The sequence below is a fragment of the Eptesicus fuscus genome, chromosome 7 (assembly GCF_027574615.1).
Source record: "Eptesicus fuscus isolate TK198812 chromosome 7, DD_ASM_mEF_20220401, whole genome shotgun sequence".
In the NCBI taxonomy this organism is placed as follows: Eukaryota; Metazoa; Chordata; class Mammalia; order Chiroptera; family Vespertilionidae; genus Eptesicus; species Eptesicus fuscus.
The window spans coordinates 55,477,016-55,497,591 of NC_072479.1; the positions used below are offsets into that span (position 1 = coordinate 55,477,016).

Genomic DNA, 20,576 nt, shown 5'->3' on the forward strand with positions numbered 1-20,576 from the left:
AAATAAATCACATTGCTAATCTGCTTCACATGTAAACACATTTTAACTTAACACTTTTTATGAAAGAACTATAGTCCTGGAATGAATAGCTATTCATTCATTACATAGTATACTATATATAGGGGTGGACAAAAGTAGGTGTATAGTTGTAATACAAATAAATAATACAATAATAAATAATAATACAAGAATAAACTCTGGCCCAGCCTGTGTGGCTCAGTGGTTAAGTGTCAACCTATGAATGAGGAGGTCATGGTTCAATTCCCAGTCGGGGCACATGCAGGCTCCATCCCCCGTGTGGGGCATGCAGGAGGCAGCTGGTCGATGTTTCTCTCTCACCATTGATGTTTCTATCTCTCTCTCCCACTCCCTTCCTCTCTGAAATCAATAAAAATATATATTTAAAAAAGAATAAACTCGCCCTAGCCGGTTTGGCTCAGTGGATAGAGTGTCAGCCTGCGGACTCAAGGGTCCCAGGCTCGGTTCCAGTCAAGGGCATGTACCTTGGTTGCGGGCACATCCCCGGTGGGGGGTGTGCAGGAGGCAGCGGATTAATGTTTCTCTCTCATTGATGTTTCTGACTCTCTCTCCCTCTCCCTTCCTCTCTGTAAAAAAATCAATAAAATATATATTTTTTAAAAAGAATAAACTCTGTGTTTCACATACTCACAACTATAAACCTATTTTTGCCCACTTTTGTATATACATTATTATATATTAGAGGCCCGGTGCATGAAAATTCATGCACTGGAGTGGGGGTGGTCCCTCAGCCCAGCCTGCCCGCCTCACAGTCCGGGAGCCCTCAGGGGCGGGAGGCGACCCGGTGATCAGGGGAAAGCAACACCCCCATCACACCTTTGCTGCTGCCATTGCCAGCAGCATAAGCCTCGGCTGGCCCTGGTTACCTGAGCCTTGGGCAGCCCTGGGCGGCTGGGCAGCCACCATTCGAGGCTTGCCTGCACCTCGGGCCAGCCCTGGGTGGCTGGGGGGACTGAGGGGACTGGGGGACTCCGGAGGAAGGTGCACGGAGCAGCCGGACCTGCCTGGGGGCGGGCCTGGCCATGCCGCCCGCCTGTCGCCCACCTGTCGCCCCGGCAGGGCTGAGGGGACTGGGCACCGCCATCTTGTGGCTGTGAGCACTGCCATCTTTGAGGGTGGGGCAGTCAATTAGCATATTCCCTTCTTATTGGCTGTGGGTGCCACCATCTTTGTGAGGGTGTGAGGGTCAATTACCATATTCCCTCTTTATTAGATAGGATTATATATTATATATTATATAGTCCTGGAGGAATCGCTATTCCTCTACTCCCTCCCACTTCACACAGTCCCAACTGAGACATTTTCTGTGGATAAATGAGAATTGCACAGAATCTTACAATATCAAAATGGCACTGGCAGGCATCCATGGTGTTGAGAAGTTCATATACATGATCCTGAGGGTAGAATTGGAGATGAGAATGAGTAAAGAATAAAGAGAATATGACTTCTACTACCAGAATTTGAAGAGAAGGGTTCTCTCCCTTATAAGTCTTAGGAAACCACTGAGTAACATAAGAGAGGCATTGCTGAATAGAGGGAGTTCCTCCCCAGTAAGTTGTCAGTGGGCCCCTATAGGGCTTTACCCTGCCAAATGCCATATTTCCACAAGCACAAGTCACATATACTCTTCCTGATCTTATCATCCCAGTGCTTCCAGCATGCTTTCCACTACCTCTACCAATATTTTCCTCCTTCTTAATCACTACTCTTAATTCCAAGATTAATAACCTCTGACCTGACCCTCCTTCAGATCTTAGTTTTTCATGTCCCCACTTCCCTCTTTATTATGTGATCTGATCAATGGCCTGAATTATCTCCCTAGGGTAGACACAGGTCATGAGGCAGAGTCCCATGTTATGGTGCTATCTGAAGAAATACTATAGTATTGTCCCAGGTTGTGGGATCAATCCCCAGTGTGGGGCATGCAAGAGGCAGCTGATCAATGATTTTCTCTCATCATTGATGTTTCTAACTCTCCCTCTCTTGCTCTCTGAAATCAATAAAAATATTTTTAAAGTGTGTATTTTAAGCATTTGAAACACATTATCAATTTGCCTTTCAAAAATATTGTACTAAATAATGTTTAGTTTGTTTACATTGACAAAAATAATACATGCTCATGGTTTAAAGTTCAAATAAAATATCATTCGTGTAGTATTGCTACGAAACACTGTTAACAATCAGACAAATCCAAATTGAGGGGTATTCTCAAAAATAACTAGTCTGGACTCTTCAAAAAGGTCAGTGTCAAGAAAGACAAAAAAAATATCTGGCAACTATTCTAGATTAAAAACTGAAGAGACATGCCCTGAATGGGTAGCTCAGTTTTTTAGAACATCAACCTATGCACCATTCCATGCTGAAGGGTCGTGGGCTCAATTTCCAGTCAGGTCACATACCTAGGTTGCAGGTTCGATCCCCAGTTGGGGCACATGTGAGAGGCAACCTATTTATGTTTCTCACATCAATGTTTCTCTCTTACACTCTCTCATTCTCTCTCCCCCTCTCCCCTCCTCTCTTTCTCTCTCTAGAATCAATGAAAAACATCTTCCAGTGAGGATTAAAAGAAAATAAACTAAAGAGACATGACAACTAAAATCAATGTATGATCCCTAAACAACTAGAGGAATGTGAATATGGGCTATATATTAACTAATAATATTGTAGAAATTTTACACTTCCTGAGTATGATCATTGTATTTGGGTTATGTAAGAAAATATCTCATCCTTAGCAGCTGAATGCTAAAGTATTTAGGAGGGAAATGTCATGATGTCTGCAATTAACTCAATGGTTCAGGAAAAAAAAATTAAGATAAGCAAACATGGCAAAATACTAACAATTAGGAAATCCAGGAGAGGTATATTTGTAATAAAATATTGGGGAATAACACTTTAAAATTTTTAACTCAAATAATACAAAATGTAAAGTTTAATAAATTAGTTATTTTTTAGTTTAATGTATAATATTCCAAATCTTTCCTATGTATATACTAGCACTATGTGTAGTGTATAAGCTTAGTATCTTTTAAAATAAAAATATAATTGTATCATACACTATTCTGTAACTCATGCTCATTTAACAACTTAGATACCCTTCCATATTAGTACATCTTATTTTTTAAAGAAATCGTATTAAGCAACATAAATGAAGATTTATTAAAGAAGGAATAGCCTCAGAAAGACAATGCCCACCCTGGGACCTGAGTTAAAGGGAGCTCACCCGAAATTCCATGACATCCACAAATGACTGGTAGTAGTTGGTGAGGAATCTAATTATCTCAGTTTTTTCCCGATGTACTGGTCCTAAATGTTGCTGAGAGAAATACAAAACAAATTGTTTTTTAAAGTAAGAAGACAAGTGTTCAAAGTAACCCAAGAAGAATAGGGGTTATACCTAAAACATTCTTGAAGAGACTTGAAATACACTGACAAAGGAACTTGGGAAATTTCCAACTCTCTGAGGGTCTTTAAACAGAGGAGGTTTCCTACCTAGGAGGTAGGATAGTTGCATGTGATTCTGACTAAATATAGAGTGCTAAGTGAGAGGAAAATGCAAGGTCCTAGAGGTTTATCAAAGTCAAAAGAAGCAGAATGAGAAGATGCTACAGGTGAGATGATAAGGAATCTAGTGCTAACATTCATAAGGGATATCCCACCAGATGCATAATTCTAAGATAATTTGCAAGGAAACACTGAGTGGGAAACAGGAACAACAATAAAACATATGCACCCTGCTGGGTTAGTAGAGCTGTCTTCCTCCACAAAAAAATGTGTTCTCATGAATTTTGCGATGGAGAAAAGGGCAATGCTCTGTTCCAACTTACCCTGGGAAAATTCTATCTTTCTCAGAATTCTCAAAACTACAATAACCTGAAGCCCTGTGATTGAGCCTAGGAAAACTAAGAGAAGATTATGCTATCTCCTGCCACCCAAGCATAGAGTTATTTCAGAGAAAGGAGAGAAGAGGGATCGCATCCTCACCGTGCTGTTTCGGACATCTATGTTGGGAAATTTCTTGTTGATGTACTTGAGAGATGATTCCATGGACTTTTCCAGTAAGAAAGGTGGCTTGGATTTGGGGTCTGAACAAGTCTGCACAGAAAAACCACACTGTATCTCAACCCTTTCTCCTGCCCCCCATAAACATACCTCTTCCTTCATCATTCATTCTCACAAAAATCTCTTCTTAGGGAAAGGGAATCTGGGGATTCATTATAAAAGCATGAGCAGGTCAGGAACAAGTTCAAGGACATTAAGCCAACTATCAGAAGAGCTAAATAACCTGGCATCTTGTCTTGCTGTGTAAAGTTTAATGTCTGCTTGGCCCCAGCACAAAGAGGAAGCTCTCCCCACCCTTCAGCTGAAGCCGGAAGTAGTGAGAAAAGCAGCTGCTCAGGAGTTACACTTTGCGGGAGACTCAGTGTCACAATTATGTCCACTATATAAGTAAATCATCCCAAAGAGCTATTAAAGGAGACGTGGGGACAGAGAAACCATGTTCCTGGAGATTTGCTTTATTTTAAAAATGCACGTAAGTTCCCTCCCCAGGTCCACTATTCTCTCTTTGAGAAACACCCCACTCCCACCCGTCTTTATCTCTTTACTTCCCTTGCCACCAGCTTCTCTCGATGCCACAGTTCCTATCCTAAACACACAAATATACAACCACAGCATGAGCTGTCTCAGACTCTAAGTACCTCAGAAAGCAACTACTCTTTTCGTTTTAATGTAAATATCACAACAAATTTTTTTTTTTTCCTCTTTGGGAAGTACTTCTTCAGATGTTTTTGCTGAGACCCAACTTTGGATATCTTCAGAGGCTGAGGGATCAGCAATAAACAATACAACCCAGAATTCTAGACCCCAGACTGTTACCCAAGTGACTCATAACACAATTATTTACCACACCACCCCTACCCCATACCCAGCAGAAAACAAACACTCCCATTGGGGTGAGAATCATACCTAGAAAGGGGAAGCCCTGAAAAAAGCCTCCCTGTCCACTTCGCCTATATAAATCCAAGTGACTGAAGGCCAGTGAAGCCAGTGGGAAAGAGGAGAAAGTCTAACCACTGGACCTGCTGGCCTCAGGGTTCCCAGCCCTATTACCGCTAGAATAATTAGTGCTAGTCCAGTTGCTCATGCTTACCTTCTTGATGTTATACATACGAATGAGAACCCCCTGACCACGATCATTCAGGATAGTGAGCTTTTCTGCTAATTTATGCTGGTAGGCAGAGGTCAAAGACATGGTGGCCACCGAGAGAGCGGAACATGGGACAGCAATGCCTGATCTCCCCAGACACTTTCAGCTTGGGTGGTGACACCCGCTGGGCGGAGGCACCCAGCCCTTTTCGTGTGCTGGTCTTCCTGTTGCCTCTACAATTGGCTTATGGGTAAAAGCCGTCAGTGCGGCTCACAGGCCCTCAGAACCCTCTTGTGCTTCCTCTTGCACATTCAGCAGAGGAGACTTCCTCTTTCTAGCTGTGCAGCTCAGGCTGTGAAATGGGCGGAGACAGGGGAAAGAGACAGGCTTTCAAGGCTCTTCAGAGTCTGGCATCAACCTTTTCGGCCTTACTCCTCCGCTAGTGTCCTATATAAAGCTCTATATCAGATAAACAAATACTGACCACCCCACTCCCGTGCACCTTTATATTTCCTTTTTTTATATCCCCATCAAGAATGCCTATGTGATTCTCTCATGAACCCTAGGCCCATCCATCCTTTATGGCCCAGATTAAGTCCCAACTCCTCTTAATAATCCCATCCAGCCCTGATCGGTTTGGCTCAGTGGATAGAGCATCGGCCTGTGGACTGAAGGGTCCCAGGTTCGATTCCAGTCAAGGGCATGTACCTTGGTTGCTGGCACATCCCCAGTGGGGAATGTGTAGGGGGCAGCTGAATCAATGTTTCTCTCTCATTGATGTTTCTGACTCTATCTCTCTCCCTCTCCATTCCTCTCTGTAAAAAATCAATAAAAATATACTTTTTAAAAAATGGGGAAAAATTATCCCATCCAATGTCAAATATTATATATATAACATTGAATTTTTTGTTATATTTTTAAATGTATGTATTATCTCCCCCAATTACATTATAAGCTCTTTAACGATAAGCATTGTATCTTATACTTCTTTATACTCCTCGAAATGCTGTAGTACAGTGATTCTCAAAATGTGGTCACACAAACATCACCTGGAAACTTATTAGAAGTACACATTCTGAGGCTAAATCCAAAACTCTGGGGTAGGGTCCAGTACTCTGGTATAACAAGTCCTCCAGGTGACCCCAATGCACTCTCAAGTTTGAGAACACTGCTCTAATACAATGGTGGTATTTTTGGTGTGTGTATTTTTTATTAATTCTCACTTGATTTTTAGAGAGTGGAAGGGAGGGCGAAAGACAGAGAGAAACATTGATGTGAGAGAGTCACATCAATTGGTTACCTCCTGCACATGCCCTGACCAGGGCCAGGGATCGAGCCTGCAACCTAGGTACATGCCCTTGACTGGACTTGAACCCAGGACCTTCAGTCTGCAAGCTGATGCTCTATCCACTGAGCCAAACCAACTAGGACTACAATGGTTTTTAAAGGTAGTTATGGCCCTAGCTGGTTTGGCTCATTGGATAGAGTGTCAGCCTGCAGAATGAAGGGTTCCGGGTTCAATTCAGGTCACGAGCACATGCCCAGATTGCAGCTCGATCCCCAGTAGGAGGCTTGCAGGAGGCAGCCGATTAACGATTCTCTCTTGTCATTGATGTTTCTCTCTCTCTCTCCCTCTCCCTTCCTCTCTGAAATCAATAAAATATTTTAAAAAATAAATAAATAAAGGTAGTTAGGAAACAGAGATCAATCCCTATCTCTGGAGATTCAGGATTGGTAAATATGCAGTGGGGCCTAGAATCCTGCATTTATAAGAATACTAGGAGGTTTGGATACAAATGTTCCATCAGACACATATTGAGAAACACTGATACCACCTCCTGGACACAACTGCCACTCAATAAATATGCTGATTTATTTGTTGAATTATTAATATTGAATTGGGAAATAGGCCCCATGAAGAAGAACCAAATTAACTGAGATTAATAATAAACTTTAAATCTTAGAAGACTGGGTGAATTTTGGCACTAAAATATTCTTGCCATTCCAACCAGGCTATAACACCCTAATTCAAGAAAACTAACTCACTTTCAAGCATCTTTCAAGGCAGAGGTCCTCAGAAAAACTCTAAATCAAACAAGAGTTATCTTCATATCCACCTCCTTTCTAATACCTTTTCCACACTTTTCAATCATTGCCACTTTCCATATCCAGGATGCTCACATCGTCCCAATGGATCCTGGGACCAAGGGAGAGGGAAACTGATTAGCATTATTATTTAAGGAATGTGTAATAGGTTTGCTTCCAAGAGAATGTATTTTTCAAATAAACATGAAGATGGTAATGCTTAACACGTGAAATTTCAAACATCTCCAAGGGAAAATGCATTTTTGGAAAATAGAATCTGCCTTCCAGTTTATTTACTGGTGTGTCCCTGGAAAGCTATGAGCATGGCATTAGGAATACTAGGCCTGAATATTTGAATCACCTGTTGTTATCAAAGAAACCCAGGTAGGTTTGTAGGATTTCTATTGGTCTTTCACCTTGATGGGGAAGAATAAAGAGAAGGTAGTAAGATACCAACATCTAGGAAGCTGAGCAGCAGTGTAACAATAGCCTTCTTGCAAGTTAATATAGTTCTTTTGGGTCTTTCTCACTTGCATTTCTTATCCTTATCCGAAAATTGTCTTGAAGACTTTCCATACCAAGATAATCTTATTTTCTGCTGTATCCTAATATGAACTTCTCAACGTAGTGGGAACCATGTTCTCAGTGTACTGTGAATATGCTATATTCATTCTACCTTTCTCCCTTATGTATGCTTTTCCCTCTGGCTGACCTAAATCTTAGTCAATCTCCTGGATTTAGCACAAATAGACCCAAGTCCAGCCTTTACTAAATTCAGGTCCACCTTTAATTGTCCATTTCATATTATACTGCCACCCAGCTGAACTGTAAGATTGCTGGGCCTGGAAACCCTTACTTACCTGTACTTGATATAAGAAAAGCCTACATTTCATCATCAGACAGAATTTTGGGTTCAAATGTAGTTGAATACACTAAGCTAAGCCTTATGATTTAGGTTCTGAAGCCAGAGAGCTTGAATTCACATCCCAACTCTCACCAGCTCAGTTTTACAAACCAGTTTCCCTCCCTATAAAATGGGAATGATATTGCTAATATTTCCTAACTTGGGGAAAATCCTATATAATAAAGAGGTAATATGCAAATTAACCCTCACACCCTCACAAGATGGCTGCCTATGACCAGGCTGGCAGGGGGGTTAGTGAGGGACAACCAAACGACTGAACAAGCCGGCTGCGTGGGGCGACCAGGCTGGTAGGGGGCCATGAGGGGTGACCAGGCCAGCAGGAGGGGGCAGTAAGAGGCGACCAGGCTGGCGGGTGGGGCGGGGGGGGGAAACAGTTAGGGGCAACCAGACAGGCAGGCAGGTGAGCAATTAGGAGCCAGCAGTCCAGGATTGTGATAGGGATGTCTGACTGCCAGTTTAGAGGGTGCAGGCTGGGCTGAGGGGACGCCCCCCCATGCACAAATTTCATGCACCGGGCCTCTAGTATTAAATAAGTTACTACACGTAAAGTGATGACCTAGCTATTTACTATGAACCAGGTACTTTAAGTGCTTTAAATGTATTGCCTCAAATAACAATAATGGTATTCAAACATGTACTAGCTCTGTAACTTTAGGCTATCTATCACCACTGAGCCAGTTTCCTAACCTGTAAATTGGTAGTCATCCCTCACACAACTGTGGAAGTGATTAAATAATATGGTATATATAAACATTTGGCTCAATACCTGTACATTAAATTAGGAATGCCAACAAAAACATAAAATTTTGATTTCTGAGTATGCATGAGCTTATCACTTTCTGTGGAATTCTACTTGGCACCCCAGAAAGAAAAAGTCCAGGTTTTAAAATGGGATTAATTGGGCCGAAGCCCGGGGAACGGAGCGGGAAGCCAGGACCATGTTCCGCCGCAAGCTGACAGCCCTCGACTACCACAACCCCTCTGGCTTCAATTGCAAAGATGAAACAGAATTTAGAAACTTTGTTGTTTGGCTTGAAGACCAGAAAAAATCAGACACTACAAGATTGAAGACAGAGGTAATTTAAGAAACATCCACAGCAGTGACTGGCCCAAGTTCTTTGAAAAGTATCTCACAGATGTTAACTGTCCTTTGAAGATTCAAGATCCACAAGAAGTAATTGACTGACTTCTTGGTTTAGCCATTAGACTTGAATATGGAGATAACAATGACAAATATAAGGACTTGGTATCTGATAATACAAAAAATGCTGACAATGCAGCTAAAAATGCAGAGCCATTAATCAATTTTGATGTTAATAATCCTGATTTTAAGGCTGGTGTAATAGCTTTGGCTAACCTTCTTCAGATTCAATGTCATGATAATTACCTGGTAATGCTTAAGGCAATTTGCATTTTGGTCCAGGAACACCTGACACAGGATGCAGTTGCTAAAGCAAATCAAGCAAAAGAGGGGTTGCCTGTTGCTTTACACAAGCATATTCTTGGTTTTGACACAGAAGATGCAGTTCTTAATGAATTTTGAGGAGCTGCTCAAATTCTGTGATTGCTGCATATAGAAGAGCTCAGAGAGCTACAGACAAAAATTAATGAAGACATAGTAGCTGTTCAGGCAATTATTGCTGATCAGACCACAGACTGGGGAAAGTTGGAAGATGAACCTTTTAGGATTTCAGCCTCTCACCTATTTAATACAGTTGGGAACCATGCACACTGTGGTGTGTGTTTCAAAATCAAACATCACATTTTCAAGAGAAGAATCCCAGAAAATTGACTATGTTTTAGAGATTTACCATCGTTGCTTTTTCTTTAATAACGTTTGGGAAAATGGACAAAAATAAAATGGGATTAATCATGCCAATTGGTAGTCTTTAGAGAAACACTATTGGAGTTCCTCCTAGAAACTAAAGGAGCCCATCCAAAGGTAGTTTCAGTACACCGGAGCAGCGCCTCGTAACTCTAGATACAAATCAGAACCCCCTGTGGGACTCTTTTAAAGCCACAGTTAGCCAGACCCCATTTGTGAAGATTCTAACCCAATCATTCTGGAGTGGGGCCAAAGGATCTGTTGTTTTAAAACTATTCAGTGCTTCTCATACACAAGCAGGATTAAGAACCACTTCTCCAAGACTTAAATATAATATCAAAAACTTCCAAACCTCTGAGAAGCCATAGAACATATGGTGTAAAAAGAGGAATTGAGTAGCCTGAACAGAAAACTTATTCATCTAACTTGAATGAGAGGTACTGTGCTTTCCCTCTCCTCAAATTTCAGCTATTTGCCTTACAGAGAATTGTTTCCCTCTTCGAATGACACTTCCCTTTGGACTCTTGAGATAAATGCTTCAAGAATAAGGTAGGTCTCAAGATCTTTTAGTGTCAAGATACATCAAGGTTTCACCAACTACGTATATTAAACCAAATGGCATCCATTATAATGTTGGCCTCCCTAATTCAATATTCAACTATTAATAACTAGAGGCCTGGTGCACGACATTCATGCACTGGAGGGTTCCTTCAGCCCAGCCTGTGCCCTCTCGCAGTCCGGGACCCCTCGGGGGATGTCCAACTGCCTAAGCCAGCAGTTGGACATCCCCCAAGGGGTCCTTAGCGCTGCCGCAGAGGTAGGAGAGGCTCCCACCACTGCCGCTGCACTCACCAGCCATGAGCCCAGCTTCTGGATGAGTGGCACTCCCCCTGTGGAAGCACACTGACCACCAGGGGTCAGCTCCTGCGTTGAGCATCTGCCCCCTGGTGGCTAGTGCGCATCATAGGGAGTGTTCGTTCTATCATTTGGTCTATTTGCATATTAGGGTTCTATTATATAGGATTAGGTGAATAATTCAAAGTTGCCGATTCTCACTGACTATTCTGAAGCACTCTTTGTTTATTGAGACCAGTCTTATCAGTGTGGTCAAACTAGGCTGTTGACTAAAATAAAGGTTTGGAGTTATCTGATGGTAATATTTAAGTATTAAAGCTCTTTTCCCATTATCTTTAAAAATCTAAAGATAACTATATACAGTATTATATTATAGTGTAGCCTTTATTATTTTGAAATATATTTTTTTTGATTTCAGAGAGAAAGGGAGAGGGAGAGAGAGATAGAAACATCAATGATAAGAGAGAATCATTGATCAGCTGCCTCCTACATGCCCCCCACTGGGGATCGAGCATGTGCCCTTGACTAGAATCAAATCTGGGACCCTTTAGTCCGCAGGCCAACGCTCAATTCACTGAGCCAAATCAGCTAGGGCTAGCCCTTTTTTTATTTCCTTTTTTCAATTAAAACTGACATACAATATTATATTAGTTTCAGGTGTGTAACCCAGGGTTAGACAGTATATAACTTACTAAGTGATCATCTCAATAAATCCAGTACCCATCTGACACCATACATAGTTATTACAAAATTATTAGCGATATTCCCTATGCTGTACTTTACATTCCTGTGACTATTTTGTAACTACCAATTTGTACTTCTTATTCCCTTCACCTTTTTCACTCATCCCCCTAATGCCCTTCCCATCTGGCAACCATCAAAATGGTCTCTGTATCTATGAGTCTGTTTCTATTCGGCTTGTTCATTTATCTTTTAGATTTGTTGATAGAGATGTATTTATTGTCATTTTATTATTCATTTTTTAAATGTTTTTCTTCTTTTTAAAGAAGGCCACTTAACATTTTATGTAATACTGATTTGGTGGTGATGAACTCCTTCAGCTTTTTCTTGTCTGGGAAGCTCTTTATCTGTCCTTCAATTCTAAATGATAGCTTTGCTGGGTAATCTTGGTTGTAGGTTCTTTTCAGCATTTTGAATATTTCTTGCCAATCCCTCCTGGCCTGCAATGTTTCAGTTGAGAAATCCACTGACAGTCTTATGAGAGTTCCCTTGTAGGTAACCAACTGCTTTTCTATTGCTGCTTTTATGTGTCTTGGTGTGAGCCTCTTTGGGTTGATCTTGTTTGGAATTCTCTAGACTTGTATGTGTCTATTTCTTTCACCAGGTTAGGGAAGGTTTTAAAAATTATTTTTTCAGATAGGTTTTCAATTTCTTGTTCTCTCTCTTCTGCCTTCCAGCACCTCCATGATACAAATGTTGGTATGTTGAAGTTGTCCTAGAGGCTCCTTATACTATACTCACTTTTTGGATTCTTTATTCTGTTCTGATTGGGTGATTTCTGCTTCTTCAAAATCTCTGATTTGATCCTCTGCTTCATCTACTCCACTATGTATTCTTCATTTCTGACTGGTTCTTTTTTATGTTTTCCAGTTCCATTTTTATGTTTCCTATCTCTTTGTTGAAGTTCTTACTAAGCTCAACTACTCCTCCCCTACGTTCTTACAGTGTTTTTGATCTCTGCATGTACTATATTACTTGTCTCCATTTTGTTTACTAGTAGCTCTTTTTCTGGGGTTTTGTTCTGTTCTTTCATTTGGGACATGTTTCTTGTCTCCTAATTTTGGCAGCCTCCCAGTGTTTGTTTCTATGTATTAGGTAGAGCTGCTACATCTCCTGGGCTTGGTAGAGTGGTCTTATGCAGTAGATGTTCTGTAGGGTACAGTGGCACAGCCTCCCCAGTCACCCAAGCTGGGCACTCCAGGTACATCCTTACCCCACCATGTGGGCTATGTATACCCTCCTGTTGTAGTTTATACTTAATTGTTGTTGGCATGTCAATGGAAGGGACTTAACCCAAGGCCATTCAGCTGCAAGGACTTGCTGCAACCACCATGGAGACCAACTGTGCAGGGGCCCAACCCCTAAAGCAGGACTTACTTCAGCAGGGTTCTGGTGCCTGCTTAATCTGCCTCTTGATTTTGTTGCTTGTTGAAATGGTGCTTTTATGTGGTCTGAAGCTGTTCATCAGGTGCGCTATCTCTGGGGCCTCCCATGAGGTGCAGGCCAAGGTCAGCCACCACATGTGTTCTGCCCAGGGTTGCCCAGCATGAGCTATAAAGTGATCTGCAGATGGCTGCTACTTGTATTGGGCTTGGAAGTTCCCAAGCAAAGCCAAGCTGTGGACCAAAGCTGGCTGCCACTCGTGCCAAACCTGAGGCCACATAGCATGAGATACTGGGCACACCGAGGCCAGATGCTGCTTGTTTGAGAGATTTTTAGGAAAGTTTGAAGCATGAGCCAAGACAGGCCATTGGAAAAGTCACTAGAAACAGCTTGGTTGAGCTTGAAGGTTGGGTGGGTCAGAGTCTCAGGGAATCACCAATGGTTGGGCTAATAGTGGTAGGCAGGTTGATGGAGGCTCAGATATGACATCAGTCTTCTGGGTCTGTGTAGGGAGGGCTCAGAAAAGGAACAATGGCCTCTGCCAGCACTTCTGTCTAGGAGAAAGCTACCCCTCCAGCTCTTGCCCTAATGCCAGACAATTTAGTTCCTCCCTGTTCGTCCCTGGTGTCTTTTGAGCTATTGCCCCAGTGCTGCACTAAGAGCAAGAAAATCTGAGTAATTCCATGCATGGGCCCTTTAAGAGGAACTCTTGCAATTCCCGCTGCCCTCCGTCTCACTCAGCCTCAATCCCTGCTGAGTTTTACAACCAGAAGTTATGGGGACTTCTCTTCCTGGCACTGGAACCCTGAACTGACGGATCTAGTGTGGGGATGGTACCCCTCACTCCTCAGGGGAGACCTCTGCAACCAAGAAATCTCTCCCAATTTTTATCCATCACACTTGGGTGTGGAACCAGCCTGTTCCATATCTCTGCCCCTCCTACCAGTCTCAATGTGGCTTCTTCTTTATGTCCCTAGGACTTTTATTCAGCTAGAAGTCTGGTCATTCTAAATGATGATTGTTCTGTAGTTTAGTTGTAATTCTGATGTGATCATGGGAGGATCTGTGTATCACATTTATCTACTACCCCCATCTTGACCAGAAGCTGCACTGTAGTCTTTATTTTCCAGAGATCCAATTTACTTCATAATAAGTGTTCATGGCTCTAATATAATCGTTAAAATGCAGTGTAAGCTTTAAATAACCACCCTGGTTTGTGTTCCTGAAAGGTACCTGAATCTAAATCCCTGGACTTAATCACCTAAATCCCCTCAGGAAAACTGACATTTAACAGTCTAGTTCTGTGCCCTTTGTCTATGCCTAAGGCATGATACAAAGCAGAATTGAAATGGGCTATTCTAGGCACTTTTCTATCCTTGCTGCTTATGCCAGTCTGCCTTGATCTTTTTTTCCCCCTTATCAGACTATGCTATCCCTGCTTTGCAGAATTCTCAGCTATAGCTGTTGCCTAGAAACTTGGGAGTCCTTGAAGTGAATGTCTGCTGGAATAGCTATAGACAGCTAGCCATAAGGGAAGGTAGACCTCCTATAGGCAGTAAAATGCAACAGATTTTAGATGGTGTGTTCTTAGTTCACTTCTGGGAGTCTTCATCTGATAATACCTGCAACTTTAGAGATTTCAGACTGGCATCTATAATAATAAAAGTGTAATATGCTAATTAGACCGGACAGCAGAACAACCTTCTAGATGTCATTCTGGATGACCTTCCAGATGAAGCCACGGCAGCAGGGGCCAAGGCAGAGGTGGTTAGGGGTGATCAAGCAGGCAGATGAGCAGTTAGGGACAATCAAGCAGGCAGGTGAGTGGTTAGGGACAATCAGGCAGGCAGGTGAGTGGTTAGGGGTGATCAGGCAGGCAGAGGTGGTTAGGGGCGATCAGACAGGCAGGCAAGCAGTTAGGGGCAATCAGGCAGGCAGGCAGGCAGACAGGCAGGCAAGCGATTAGGAGCCAGCGGTCCCAGATTGCAAGAGGGATGTCCGACTGCCAGTGGGATGGGGCCTAAAATGGCAGTCGGACATCCCCCAAGGGGTCCCAGATTGTGAGAGGGTGCAGGCCAGGTTGAGGGACACCCCTCCCCCCCACACAAATTTTGTGCACCAGGCCTCTATTTCTTAGATAAGTATGAAGTAGCCTGAACTTGAACATGATATTGTTCATTCTTCCAATCCTCTCTCCCCAAAAGTAGTTATGCTGAATTATCTGACAAGTAGCATTCTCCTCTGGCAAAGACCTTAATTTAGATACGTTTGGAGAAGAGGTGGAAGAGGGCAATGTTAAACAGGTAAATGAACAAGCTGCCTCAGGTTGCTTTCTCCAGCACTCAAGCTTATGGTGTTAAACTTCATCTTATGCCTGTTTAATACTCTATTTAAAGTGCTCTACTTAAAACAACCTATAAGACTAAAAAAGATGTATAAATGTTAGTTTTTGGTCTTCCAAGGCATATAAGCAGTGAATTTCTCCTATTATCTAACTGGCTAGGTTATTGCTTTGAGTTATCCAAAAGGTTCATAAGTAGGACTCAAGATACCCATATCTTTCATACCATTCTTCTTTTGAGAACAGAAAATAGGCCACCTGATCTCAAATGTCAATATTTTCTTTGCCAATCCATGGTCCCTGCTATTTAGGCATCATGGAACCAAAAGCCTTAGAAATATGTCCTTATGACCTAAACAATGGGCTACAAGCAAGCAGGTTACAATATCATCTGGCCTCATGTAGAAAGGTGAGTTTTCCTCATAAGAACTGTTAATTCACTGGAGGGGGGAAAATAAACTCAAAATACACAAGATTAAATACTTAAAAAAAAAAAAAGGTTTCTGACCATACATAGCATCTAGCAGTTCTCAGTTCTTAATGTCTTCAGCATTTCCAGAAAGGAATGGAGGGTGGAATACAGGCAAAACCTGATAGCCGTTTAACAAGAACTTTTGCCTTTTAGAAAAATCCAAATGTATCTAGAAAGATGGCTAATGGCAAATATAATGCTTGTCATGTTGTCCTAATCAAAAGGCTCAAGGAACATGAAGCTAACTGTCCATAGAATTGCCAATGGTAAACGTAACATTTTCATTTGGGGGGCAGATAAGTGGTATCAAATTCTATTGCTCCCTGCCCTCCATATTTCATAGCTATAGAAGTCTTAGCTGAGTGAGAGGAATAAAACACAGAAGGAACATCCTACTGTTTCTACAACTTCTGTTCTGCTTTATTTTAGAGCCATTTAATCTGCCAAAAGTGATTTCTCTGAGTTTGGAACCAAGTGAAAAACTTTTTAATGCTGACAATCAGATTCCTGACCCTGACATCTGGATTACAGGTGAGCAAGGATGAAACAGTGAACACAGACATAAATGAAGGCTTAGATCTTAAGGCCTTCATAGCTAATAAGTATTGCATCCCTGAATAATTGTCTTACTACTCCTCCCACAAAATCCTTCTCCCAAAACATCAAAATAGTAAATCTGAGATAGGCAACCCAGTAAAAAGGAGTCTAGCCTGGCCTGTTTGCTCAGTGGTTAGACCATTAGCCTGTGGACCAAAGGGTCCTGGGTTTGATTTCCAGTCCAGGGCATGTACCTGGGTTGCAGGCTCAAGCCCCAGATCAATAAGGGCACATGCAGGAGGCAACCAATCAATGTATCTCTCTCACATCAGTGCTTCTCTCTCTCTCTCTTTCTCTCTCTCTCCCTCTCTCTCTCTTCTTCTCCCTCCTTCCCTCCCACTCTCTCTAAAAATGAATGGAAAACTATCCTTGGGTGAGGATTTTTTTTAAAAAGGAGCCTCATTAAAATCTAAATTCACTTACAACAATTAAGAGTTTTCTTGCCGAAACCGGTTTGGCTCAGTGGATAGAGCGTCGGTCTGCGGACTGAAAGGTCCCAGGTTCGATTCCGGTCAAGGGCATGTACATTGATTGCAGGCACATCCCTGGTGGGGGGTGTGCAGGAGGCAGCTGGTTGTTTCTCTCTCATCGATGTTTCTAGCTCTCCATCCCTCTCCCTTCCTCTCTAAAAAATCAATAAAATATATTTTTTTAAAAAAGAAAAAGAAAAAGAAAAAAAAAGAGTTTTCTTACCTTATCAATATCTTGTCAGTGTCCATAGAAAAATTACTGGTATAAACTAAAATTTGTAATCTGAAAGGTTGGGATTTATTCTATCTCAACTAATGTCTTTTCTTGAAGATTCAACATGTTATAATGGAGAATTCCTTTGTTTTTCAATCAAATCTGCTCTGTCCTAAATGGAAGTTACTTCTCTTCCTCATCTATGAAAGAAATAATATCTACTTCACAAGGTAGATTAATATTAAATTAAGATGTTAGAGCAATACAAGCTCCTTTAACAGATAAAGCACAAACCGTGTTCATATCATGGTTTAATACAACAGAAGTATCTTTGTATACAATCCCTGTGCAAGTATTGGTAGTAATTCAAGAACACGGGCTCTTTTCATCTTGTAACTGTCACTTTCCACACTTAGCTTCACAAACTGCCACAAAAGGAGATTGGAGCCCTAGCCGGTTTGGCTCAGTGGATAGAGCGTCGGCCTGTGAACAGAAGGGTCCCAGGTTTGACTCTGGCCAAGGGCACATGCCCAGGTTGCAGGCTCAATCCCCTATAGGGGGAGTGCAGGAGGCAGCCAATCAATGATTCCCTCTCATCATTGATGTTTCTATCTCTCTCTCCCTCTACCTTCTTCTCTGAAATTAAAAATACATTACCAAAAAAAAATTTTTTTAAAGAAATGGAGGAGGTGCAGCTGTCTCTTAACCACCTCAGCCCGGAAGAGAATACTTCACTCACATTCCATTGGCAAAAACTAGTCACATGACCATACCTGAATATAAATGAAGTGGAAATGTTGTCCTTAGCAGATCAGCCACTTTTCAGGGACACGCAAATCTCTGTTGCCATCTAGCCTTCTATGCAACAATATAAAAATGCTTAGTACATGTGTTACTTCTTCCTCTGTTCTTCTTTCTAATAACATCATTCTCCTTCATTTGTTCTTAAGACATTTGCTTCTAAAATACTGGTTTGTGAAAAGTAAGAGAAATCATCATACAGAAGGTATTGGAATAGAAAACAGAATATCTTTAAGTTGGACACTCAAAGTGAAATAGCCACTAAGTCATAGACATGGCAGATGCCTCAGCTTCAATTACAAATTTTAAAAGAACTGTATTCATGGGCTCTGAGTACTTCCATTCCTTCTTCTAAGGCTCCACTTAGGACTTTAATCCATCAAGGACTTGATTACATAGGGGAATTCTATGTAAGATTTTCAAGGTATAAAAAACCAATTTTTAAAATGATGAAGGGGAAAAATTATAGTTCAGTGTACTATACATGAACCAGGTGAGGATCCCCAACCAAACAAGCTTGAAGGGCACATCCAAGAGTTAGAGGAGCTATCAATGGAGTTACCTACCACATTCACAGAGAGAAGGGAAGGTGTAGAGGAACTATATAAAACAAGCTAGCACAAAATCAGTAAGTCCTACTCTAACATTTAGTAATATCAACTCTTTTTTGTTTGTTTGTTTTGTTTTGTTTTAATCCTCACCCAGGGATGTTTTTTCCATTGATGTTTTTATTGAGAATGGAAAGGAAGGGGAGAGACAGAGAGAGAGAAACATCAATGTGAGAGAGACACATCGATTGGTTGCCTCACGTACCCTGACCAGGGCTGGGTACCGAGCCTGCACCAGAGGTACGTGCTCTTGACTGGAATCAAACCCAAGACCCTTCAGTCCACAGGCTGACGCTCTAACCACTGAGCAAAACCAGCTAGGGCAATATCAACTATTTTTTATAAAGTATTTAATCTCCTAGAATTGGTTATCTAGACTAATTCTCTAGTTCTGGTTTCCAACTAACTTTCCTCTTTTGGTCATCTCCTTCCTCTGTTTTTATCAAGTGACTCAAGAGACAAAGAAAAAAGAGACTATGGTTGATCAACATCCTAACAACTACTAGTATAAATCCTACAGAAAAGGTAGAGTAACTTTTTAACTAATACCATAGTTTTAACATACATTAACATAATATTTAACATATGAACATAGTTTTAAGTAATATTACTAACGTTGTACTCTAAATCTTCAAAGATTCTTATACAAGCTTTTACTCTTTAAAAAAATAAACCATATTGCACTGGCCAGGGTGCTCAGTTGGTTGTAGAGTCATCCTGTACACCAAAAATATGCAGGTTCAATCAATCCCTGGTCAGGGCACATATGAAAGACAATTTTTTATCTCACATTAATTATTCTCCCTCTCTCTCTCTCTCTCTTCCTCTTTCTCAAAAATAAGACAACACGTATTCTCGAGTGAGGATTTTTTTAAGCATATTTTCTATTCTAAGTCCTCCTCCCCTTATAACAGAATGCAGGGCAAGTCCTGATAGCTTTAAATCAGACTTTGGAGAAAGAACTGTCTAGAACTCTACTTGAAATGCTACTCACAACACATCAAATATATGCCTTCCATAAAAACACTTGCTATCATGCCCTGGCATAACTCAGTGGTTAGAGCATCGGCCCACAAACCTAAAGGTTGCGGGTTCGTTCCCCTGCCCTGGGTAGAAGGCAACCAATTGATGTGTGTCTCTCACATCAATGTTTCTTTTTCTCTCTCGCCCCTTCCCTTTCTCCATTCCACTCACTCTAAAAAATCAACAGTAAAAACATCCTTGGGTAAGGATTAACGGGGGGAAAAACTTGCTATCAAAATGACACCACCTCAATGTACTCTTTCTACCCATAGGTCAGAAAAACTGACAGAGAAGTTGTGGATTAAAAAGACAACATATAGCCCTAGCCAGTTTTGCTCAGTGGTTGGAACATAAGCAAGTGGAATGAAGATCAGGGTTTGATTCTGGTCAAGGGCACGTACCTCAGTTTCAGGCTGGATACCTGGCCCTGGTAGGGGCATGTGCAGGAGGCAACCAATCGATGTGTCTCTCTCACATCAATGTTTCACTCTCACAGGGATATTTCTCTGTCTCTCCCTCTCCCTTCCACTCTGTCTAAAAATATCCTCAAGTGAAAATTAACAACAGCAAAAAGAACAACAGATAGAAGGTTTATTAAATCTTTTTTTAAACTTTGGTAAAATCTTGGCCCTGGCCAGGTAGCACAGTTGGTTAGAGCGTCGTCTGAATACGCCAAGGGTGTGGGTCTGATCTCTGGTGAGGGCACATATAAGAAGCAACCTATGCTCAGGCAGAGGCCCTGGCCCTCCAGGAGAGATTGAGGAAGGAGCAGATGTGTGTCCTCTCGCTGGAGAAGGCCATGGAACAAAAGACTAAAGAAACTGATGAGCTGGTCAGAATCTATGTCGACCTCATTGCCAAGCTAGAGAAGATCTGACCTGGAGGTCCCCACCCTGTGCCCACCTGCCCTCCTGTCTGTCTGTTCATTAGAAGGTTTCATGTTCCTTCTTCTCTCCTAACCTCAGCTCATCTTTAAACCTAGATTGTTTTAAAAAGAAGATTAAGTCAGGGGGTTGGGAGGGTTGAGCAAGAAAGAAAAAAAGAGAGAGAG

The 20,576-nt window shown here is 41.7% G+C and overlaps 1 protein-coding gene, 1 long non-coding RNA gene and 1 pseudogene across 2 annotated transcripts in view; 2 read left to right on the top strand and 1 right to left on the bottom strand.

Moving 5' to 3' along the window:
• Positions 1–5,343, bottom strand: part of NCKAP1L (NCK associated protein 1 like) — a 41,219-nt gene extending 35,876 nt beyond the window's left edge. Inside the window, exons 1-4 of the mRNA XM_008140805.3 lie at positions 5,189–5,343; positions 4,021–4,131; positions 3,260–3,352; positions 1,377–1,433 (exon numbers count right to left, since the gene is read on the bottom strand). Coding sequence (XP_008139027.2) covers positions 1,377–1,433; positions 3,260–3,352; positions 4,021–4,131; positions 5,189–5,290 — 363 coding nt within the window. The 5' untranslated portion in view covers positions 5,291–5,343. The remainder of the gene's footprint in view (positions 1–1,376; positions 1,434–3,259; positions 3,353–4,020; positions 4,132–5,188) is intronic.
• Positions 5,344–9,133: 3,790 nt separating this feature from the next.
• LOC103285374 (RNA transcription, translation and transport factor protein-like) lies at positions 9,134–10,005 on the top strand (annotated as a pseudogene).
• A 6,240-nt stretch (positions 10,006–16,245) lies between these two features.
• On the top strand, positions 16,246–19,824 carry LOC114231117 (uncharacterized). The gene is made up of 3 exons (XR_003617090.2): positions 16,246–16,343; positions 18,950–19,027; positions 19,798–19,824. It is a non-coding gene; the product is annotated as an uncharacterized LOC114231117 (long non-coding RNA).
• The last annotated feature ends 752 nt before the right edge of the window (positions 19,825–20,576 follow it).